This window comes from Rhizopus delemar, genomic scaffold (genome assembly GCF_000149305.1).
Source record: "Rhizopus delemar RA 99-880 supercont3.10 genomic scaffold, whole genome shotgun sequence".
Taxonomy (NCBI): domain Eukaryota; kingdom Fungi; phylum Mucoromycota; class Mucoromycetes; order Mucorales; family Rhizopodaceae; genus Rhizopus; species Rhizopus delemar.
The window spans coordinates 1,527,719-1,536,333 of NW_027137836.1; the positions used below are offsets into that span (position 1 = coordinate 1,527,719).

At 35.4% G+C, this 8,615-nt stretch overlaps 3 protein-coding genes across 3 annotated transcripts; all 3 read right to left on the reverse strand.

Moving 5' to 3' along the window:
* Positions 1-294: 294 nt before the first annotated feature.
* On the reverse strand, positions 295-641 carry RO3G_12539 (uncharacterized protein; the record flags this gene model as incomplete). Its single annotated transcript, XM_067667123.1, has 2 exons — positions 295-364; positions 526-641. 2 exons carry the CDS (start codon positions 639-641, stop codon positions 295-297), a joined length of 186 nt encoding a protein of 61 aa, XP_067523224.1.
* A 1,342-nt stretch (positions 642-1,983) lies between these two features.
* On the reverse strand, positions 1,984-2,640 carry RO3G_12540 (uncharacterized protein; the record flags this gene model as incomplete). Its single annotated transcript, XM_067667124.1, has 2 exons — positions 1,984-1,994; positions 2,142-2,640. The coding sequence occupies 2 exons, from the start codon at positions 2,638-2,640 to the stop codon at positions 1,984-1,986; spliced, it is 510 nt and encodes a 169-aa protein (XP_067523225.1).
* Positions 2,641-3,772: 1,132 nt separating this feature from the next.
* On the reverse strand, positions 3,773-7,047 carry RO3G_12541 (uncharacterized protein; the record flags this gene model as incomplete). The annotated part of the gene is made up of 4 exons (XM_067667125.1): positions 3,773-3,781; positions 3,832-3,866; positions 4,023-5,510; positions 5,679-7,047. 4 exons carry the CDS (start codon positions 7,045-7,047, stop codon positions 3,773-3,775), a joined length of 2,901 nt encoding a protein of 966 aa, XP_067523226.1.
* Positions 7,048-8,615: the final 1,568 nt, after the last annotated feature.

The window sequence follows — 8,615 nt, forward strand, 5'->3', positions numbered from 1 at the left end:
GACATTCAGTTAAACAAACATCTTTTTACTTGCCACATTCATTCCAGAAAAGATAATTACAACCTGGAAGGAGGCAAAGTCATGTTTTGACATGTCAATAAGATAACAGTCTTATCATTCTAAGCTAAATCTTTACAAATGAGTTTGAATAAGAATAGATCCTGATAATTACCAACTGCCCTGAACAGCCACGTTTCACTTTCATCTCAGCAGTTGATTATTTACATCAGTTTATAAAATTTTTCTTATACATGTCAAATCATATAGGTCGTAACTATCTCTTGTCATTTAATCTCAGGTCTTGCTCAAACTAATATAAATAGCCTTGGAATCTTTCTTTAATAAAAGTAATTCGACTTTAGAACTATTGTTCGGTCTCGTTAATTCTTCTTTGTCTATTTTAAATACTTAAAACACTTCACTGTGAGCACTTATCTCTTGATGTATCGGCGTGTTGACTCTGCCACAATACTCGGTCTACCTCCTCTTTTACGTATTCTATCGTGTATCCACTTATTTGCATACCTGTTGATGGTATTTCTATGCACTTCAACCCGTTTCCCAATGACTGCAGGGTCAACACTGTTCTCTAATAATGTTTTGATACTGTTTTGAATATCGGATGGAAGCTTTTTGGGCATTACTGATGATGGATGGATACTGACGATGTATGATGGGTTTGGGTAAAGTAGGAAAGAAAAAAAAGAAAACAATTGCAAAAAAAATTATTTTGGGGTCCCCAGTGTGACTAGGCATAGAGAAAATTAGATTAAATCCGCCAGAATTGTCTCAGTCCGGACATATGATACCAAATACCTTTTCATTTTAAAAGTCGAAAAACTGCACCAACCGACCTCCTCTTTTTGCTGAGTGCTCTTTGGATCAATACTCCGTATCTGACCTTGAAACTTTTGTTAATAGATAGTAACAGTAGTAACTCTTTTTGTTCCAAGTTTCGTAATGTTTACTTTTGAACTGACAGAGCTATACTCGTATTTCAGAAAAACTGAGTTGCGTTGGTGCAATTTTTTGACCCACTGTATGTTTGAAATAATGAATTTTAATACGACCCAACCGGTTGCCATCACAATTTTTCTCTCTTTTGACGTGATTAGAATGCTAGCTGTATTTAAGAGTGCTTACAATTCCTTTATTTTAAATTTTATATTCCCTTGTTTAAATTATTTCTCTTTTTTACCCTCTCGTCAATTGCATGCATAAATCACTGTCAGAGGAGAAAGTAAACGATCTCAAACAGACATTAACCGGATCCACATCAAAGTATGATATTGCTAAGGAGACTGGATTACATGAATCAACTGTTAGTAGATACTTTATAACGTTGTTTTCAAGTAGGACAGTGAGCACAAGTGATAGACCTGCAGTAGTCTCCAAAGTGACGAAGCGGTTAATCAAAAGAAAAGTCATGCAAAGGGTTTTAAAGACTTCCAAAGAGGTATACCGGGAGCCAGTTGGATTTGGCTATGTTTTAATCGTAAGATTAAATAAAAAAATTAAACAAAAAAACAATAGCAGCAATATAAAATTAAAATCCTTCTTTATTGCAGATTTCTTTATATTGCAAAAGAGCCCCGTTTAATGGATAAAAAGTTGGCATCTATTTATATTCTTTGTGAGCGTAGATATAAAAGATATAGACTCGGTAACGATGTCGTGCTGAAGAACCAATGATTAAGCTAAAGCTTGTCGATGTTCTAATATATGCATCTGAAGTTGAACAATAGAAATAATAACCAGTCAATTAACTTTGATCTAATTACTTTTAGGGTTGACAATTGATTAAACTCGCTAGGATGACAAATACTGATCTTATTGTTCTAAATTTGGAAAAGTGTGGAATTGTTCAATCATAGTTTAATCTTTGTGTATCGTTATTTATTTTAATACAACTGATATCTTATAGAAAATAACTATGTTTACAACATTATCCTCCCCCAGACTTGACAATAGTCAGGTCGGCATTCATGCAGATACTAAATGTTATTTTCTTATTGGTTAATTTATGTATCTTGATGCTCAGCAAGTTTATGAAGTCAGCGGCCGCTTTGCTACATGAACTTTTTTTTTTTTTTTTTTTTTTTTTTTTTTTTTTTAGTTTCTATTGTTTCTTATTCTTTTACTTTTTCTAAGGACTGTGCTATCTTGTACCATGTCCTTTCTTTTATGGTTCTTGTTTTCTTCAGTCAAGTTAGGTCTAGCAGAAGTCTTTTTAGTGTAGTCTTTTTCATTAGCTATCATCTTTTGCTTTCGTGCTTGCTCTAATTCCTTCAACTCTTTTCTCTTAAGCCAATATTTATCAATGGGTACTGTGCTGGAGAAGGATGATGCTTTTTCCCACGTATTCTCTCTTTCACCATAACCAGCCCATTTTACAAGGTATTCTCTTTGTCCTGGACCGCCTCTGTGATCTCTAATATCCTCAACTTCATAGTATGTATCTTCTATAGCTGTTTCGTCAATAGAGACTACCTTGAGTTCTGATGGGACATATTCACGATGTAACAGTTCATTTTGCTCATCTTTTAAGACATAGGAACCACCTTGAGTTTTTCGAACGACAATGTAAGGCCCTTCATAAAGAGGTGACAGCTTACTAGTCCGTCCTGGTAATCTAACCATAACTGCAGTATCCTTCGGAAGATCTATGATCATATTTTTGTCATTGAACCTCTTGCTTGCTTCCTCTATGATCTTCTGTGTTCTTTCACGAATGGCAGGAAACACAATCTAGTACATGCGATCAGTTCTCTCAATTAGCTCTTGTTCTGTAACAGGTCTATTAGGAATCTTATCAGCTATACTCTGATCACCGTAATCCTCAAAGCTATTAAGTCTTCGAGCAAACATCAAGGAAAATGGAGCACTCTTTGAACGGTGTCTTATTTTATAATTCGACGCTAGTTGGACAATTGGTAATACATCATCCCAATCATTGCTGTTAGAATTAACCATTTTTCTTATAGTGTTTAATGTCGTCTTTACAGCGCTCTCGCTCACGCCATTACCTCGACTGTGAAAGGCTGTACTGTATCTGCGATCTATTCCTAGGTGCTTGGATAATGAGTGCATGAGGCTATTCTTAAACTCTCTGCCGTTATCACTTTGAATGATTTTAGGTATGCCATAGTCACCAAAGATTTTTATTAATTCTTTTGCTACAGTGTCACTTTGTTTATTTTTTAATGGACGCAGTATGATGTACCTGGTACATACATCTATCATCACAAGGACATAGACATTTTCATTTGCCGTAACAGGTAAAGGTCCTAACAGATCAATTCCAATATGGTCAAATGGTAGATATGCAAGAATATTCTTTAAAGGATGATAACCTTTCTTGCTTATATTGTGTCTCTGGCATTCAATACATGATTTGATTGTCTCAGTAGCATCTTTATAAATATTATTCCAATGAAGTCCTTGTGAATGTAACTGCTCCACAATACTCGTACTACCGAAGTGTCCGAAGGTATGAGCATCTTCAAGTAGACGTGCTCTCTTCTCAGGTGGAGGAGTCATATAGTCAGTTGTGGGATTATTAGCAAACTTTTTATTTTTTATTTTCACAGCTAGCACATTTAGTTTCTTGTCCTGACTATAGATCAAGTTGTGTCTCTTTGCTATATAGTTTGTCTGTCTTTTAACTTTTATTTTATTTTGATTTTTATTTTTAATTTCCTTTTTTTCTTTTTTATTTTCTTTTTGCGCAGCATCACCCCCTCCCAGCATGAACTCATTATTCAAGCAAGGTTCATAAAGTCTAGAAAGTAAGTCTGGTAATTGATTGAGAATGCCTTGTATGTGAATTACATCAAAGTTGAAATCTAGTAAAGTTTCTAACCAGCCTATCATCATAGGGTTTGCTTGTTCTTGGGTATGTAAATACATTAAAGCCTTATGGTCAGTACGTAATTCAAATTTATTTCCCCATAAAAACTCACGATATTTTTCTAGTGCAAACACTACCGCGTACAGTTCACGTTTAGTTGTATTCCACTTACGTTGAGAGGGTGACAAAGATTTGGATGCAAATGCAATGTGTAAAGTTCTATTCAGCTCATCTCTTTGGGTCAATACTGCACCAACACCATATTGTGAGGCATCAGTAGCCACGTAGAATTTCTTTGACAAGTCTGGAGTGTGCAACAGTGTCTTTGACTTTAGAATCTCTTTTAAAGCAATGAATGCATCAGTGTGTTCTTGGGTCCAGTTGTTTTGTACATCAAGATCATTACGAAGTCTGTCGATAGGTGCAGCTACACGAGAGATTAAAGGTATAAAGTCTCTCATATATGATACAATGCCCATTAATCGCATCACTTCTTTTTTATTGCGTGGTATAGGCCAACTATCGATGTTTGTTAGGCGGCGTGGATCTACTTTGATGATACCACCACTCTCAACTACAAATCCTAAAAGATAAATTGATCGTTGATACCAACTGCACTTCTTTACATTGATTTTTAGGTTGACGGAAGTTAATCGTTCAATCACCTTTTTTACATTTGAAGCATGATTATCAGCTGTTCCTTTGATTACACAGTCATCAACATAGGTCTCAATGAAATCCATATCTGCAAAGAGTATTTTCATCACTTTACAGAATATTGCAGTAACTGTTTTTAGACCGAAACAACATCCTTGAAAGGTATATGTTCGATTCTTAAATTGGAAGGAGAGTTTGTGTTGATCTTTAGGGGCTACAAGGAAACTATTGTATGCATTTTTCAAGTCAATCTTAGTGAATACTTCACCACCAGCTAAGTTATCAAATATGCTTCTTATTTTTGGAACAGGATAAACGACATCAGGGATTAGTTTGTTGATACCACGAACATCTAAACATACTCTGTGGCTCGTTATCTCATTGTTCTCATCTTTCTTTGGTACCATTAATAAAGGACTGTTAAAGGATGTGTTAGCGCGGTTCTCTTTAATGATACCTGCTTTTAACCATTCATTTATTTGCTCTTCTAATTCAGGCATTTGTCGGTGAGCAATCGGATATTGTCTCTTAAAGGACTTCGCTCCCTTTTCCATTGGTAATTCTACTACAGATTCTGGTACTGTGCAGAAAGATCCAGCAGGAATATTTTGATTGTCATCAATTGCATTCTGGATATAAGCCATGAATTGCTTTTGTTGATCTTCGGTACCATAGGGTGAGTTGTTAGGTTCAATCTCATTATTAGCATCAAAATTCATATTTAGAAATTGTGCGTCTTCTTTTAATCTATTTGAATAATCATCTTCATTACCTGGATACTTGTATGCTACTCCAGTGAGGCCGATATTCATCTTTCCAAGAACATCAGTTCCAAGCAAGACATCAAATTCTTGTGTCATTGTCTCATTAAAATTTACAACTTCAAAAGAATGTTTAAAAGAGATGTTATTCATATAAGTAAAAGTGAGAGGATCGGTTTGTCCAATTCGTTTACAATTATTATCTGAAGACAAAAAATTTAAAGAACCATTTACAGGATTCACTTTGTTAATATTCAATTTATTATTTAAACAAATTTTTGATATGCAAGTGATATCACTGCCAGTGTCTATCTTGCCAATTAATTTCTTGCCCTCTATTAATATAGGAGTCAAAAGTTTAAAAGGATTAGTATCTTCATCTTCAGTTATTTTATTTCATAATGCCTTACAGTCATATGAATTATTTTCAGCTTCTGTCATATCATGATCATTTTCAATTTCATCATTTACAGTACGAACAATGGCATAAATCGACTTGTCCGAATCTCTTGGTCTATTTGGATCGACATGAAGTTTTCTTTTATAATCTGCGTATTCTTGACATTGATGGCCATGAGACCAACTTCTACCACAATATCGACAGGGTTTACTTGTGCTTGCTTTTTGAGGAAAATTTTTATTGCCATAATACTTATTTTTTATGGTCGACGCAGCATCATTTTTCTTGTTTGCTTTGCTAAAGCAATCATCTTCATTGTGATTTGCATTAGCACCACCATGTTTTGAACAAAAGAAAGCACCAGACGAACCATGACCTTTGTTTCTTTTTTGACTACCGAAAGGACTAGTACTTGTGTGGATTCTTTTGCTACCACTGGTGACATTGGCATAGGATGCTCCTGAATAGGTTCTCGGGTCATCTCCTAGCAAATTTCTTGCTATTTCAGCTGCTCTCTCCACAGTCCATGGTATATTCTTATTTTCTTTTAAAACAAAAGCTGTCTTACACTTCTCAAGAACAGGTTCAGAGAATGATGCCTTAAATCTAGCAGCTACCATTGGATCATTTTTATTTGCCCCAGCCTCAATACAAGTGCTTAAAAATCGGGTCATATACGAGGATACAGATTCATGTTTATTCATTGTCATGGTAAATAGTCGATGCATAGCATCTGTTCTAGCGTTGTCAGTCAAGAATTTGTTCGTAAAGACAATTCTAGCTGCATTCCATGTGTCACATCTCTTTAGGTCTTTTTCAATCCAATCATCATGGTCGAAAGCCAAAGAAACAGGGAGATACCGGCGCCAAACCTCTTGAATATCCAAGGCAGCAGAATAAATTACCTTTTCGAAGGACCGCAAAAAGTGTTCGACTGACTCGTAACATTTCTCACCAGGAAATGGGACATCAGGCCAAGAAGAGAGTTGAAATTTGGGTATATCATTTTGGGTTAACCGCAAACCAATTTCCTTCTTGACAGGAGTAGATATAGTAGGAACCAATTTCCCAGAGAGGGCAAGCAACTGTGCACCATATTTACGCATTTTTTGGAACGCCACGTCTGCTTGATCTTCTTCACCAGCCATTATATGTTTTTGATATAAGCGAGCATATTCTTCCTTTTTATATCGTATGAGTTTTGAAACTTCAGCATCAATGTCATCATGATTATTGATTTCTTCATGCGCATTGGCATTAATTGTTGGGGTTATTTCAGAGCCATCTTCAGTAAGAGAAGGGTCTTGACTTTCTTGTTCGATCTCCATATCAGATGGATCATGCTCCATGGGTCGATCGTCTTGTTTAGGATTTTCCATAGCAGTTTACCAGGGTAAGAACCAGAAGGATGATTAATTTTAAAAAATGTTTTAATCGTAAGATTAAATAAAAAATTAAACAAAAAAACAATAGCAGCAATATAAAATTAAAATCCTTCTTTATTGCAGATTTCTTTATATTGCAAAAGAGCCCCGTTTAATGGATAAAAAGTTGGCATCTATTTATATTCTTTGTGAGCGTAGATATAAAAGATATAGACTCGGTAACGATGTCGTGCTGAAGAACCAATGATTAAGCTAAAGCTTGTCGATGTTCTAATATATGCATCTGAAGTTGAACAATAGAAATAATAACCAGTCAATTAACTTTGATCTAATTACTTTTGGGGTTGACAATTGATTAGACTCGCTAGGATGACAAATACTGATCTTATTGTTCTAAATTTGGAAAAGTGTGGAATTGTTCAATCATAGTTTAATCTTTGTGTATCGTTATTTATTTTAATACAACTGATATCTTATAGAAAATAACTATGTTTACAACACCGTGATTGATTGCAAAATCCAGGTCATGATGTTGAAGAAGGTCACTTGGCCGTTTCCAATAGTGATCAGCATCATCAAAGCCCTATACGCTGAGCTTGGTCTCATTAAAGTAAACGATTTGTTGTCAGTCAACCATTGCCTAATCCTGATGCTCCTTGACCCGTTCTAACTGATGCTACGTATGCGTTTTTGTCTGAAATGGCTTCTTTTTTTCTATCAGAAAATGGAACTCCATTGATTTCAGTACGTTAATTTCTGACTGGTATGAGATATCGTAGCCAAATCCAACTGGCTCCCGGTATACCTCTTTGGAAGCCTTTAGAACCCTTTGCATGGCTTTTCTTTTGATTAACCACTTCGTCACTTTGGAGACTACTGCAGGTCTATCACCTGAGTTCACTGTCCTACTTGAAAACAACGTTATAAAGTATCTACTAACAGTTAATTCATGTAATCCAGTCTCCTTAGCAATATCATATTTTGATGTGGATCCGGTTAATGTCTGTTTGAGATCGTTTGCTTTCTCCTCTGACAGTCATTTATGCATGCAATTGACGAGAAGGTAAAAAAGAGAAATGATTTAAACAAGGGAATATAAAATTTAAAATAAAAGAATTGTAAGCACTCTTAAATGCAGATAGCATTCTAATCACGTCAAAAGTGAGAAAAGTTGTGATGGCAACCGGTTGGGTCGTATTAAAATTCCTTATTTCAAACATGTGTAAGCAAGTAAAAAATACCGGATGTTTAAAATACTACCTTTAGCAGTATCAAATTCCACCAATAACCATTGCCCACATCCGAAAATTAACGAATAAATTCCCTTCCTATTGTGGCACAAACAGTCAAAGTTTGGGATAGTTTGGTGCGGTATCCATAGACAAGCAGCTGTAAAACATGAATTTTGCAATTCCTTGCAGCAGTTTTTTGACCTACTGTAATTTCAATGTGGTTCATGTTCGAGGATTAGATAATATCCTTCCCGATAAACTCTCTAGGTTATACCCGCCAAAGGACCCGGTTGAACATGAACAAGATCTTAATGAACGGACAAGAATTGC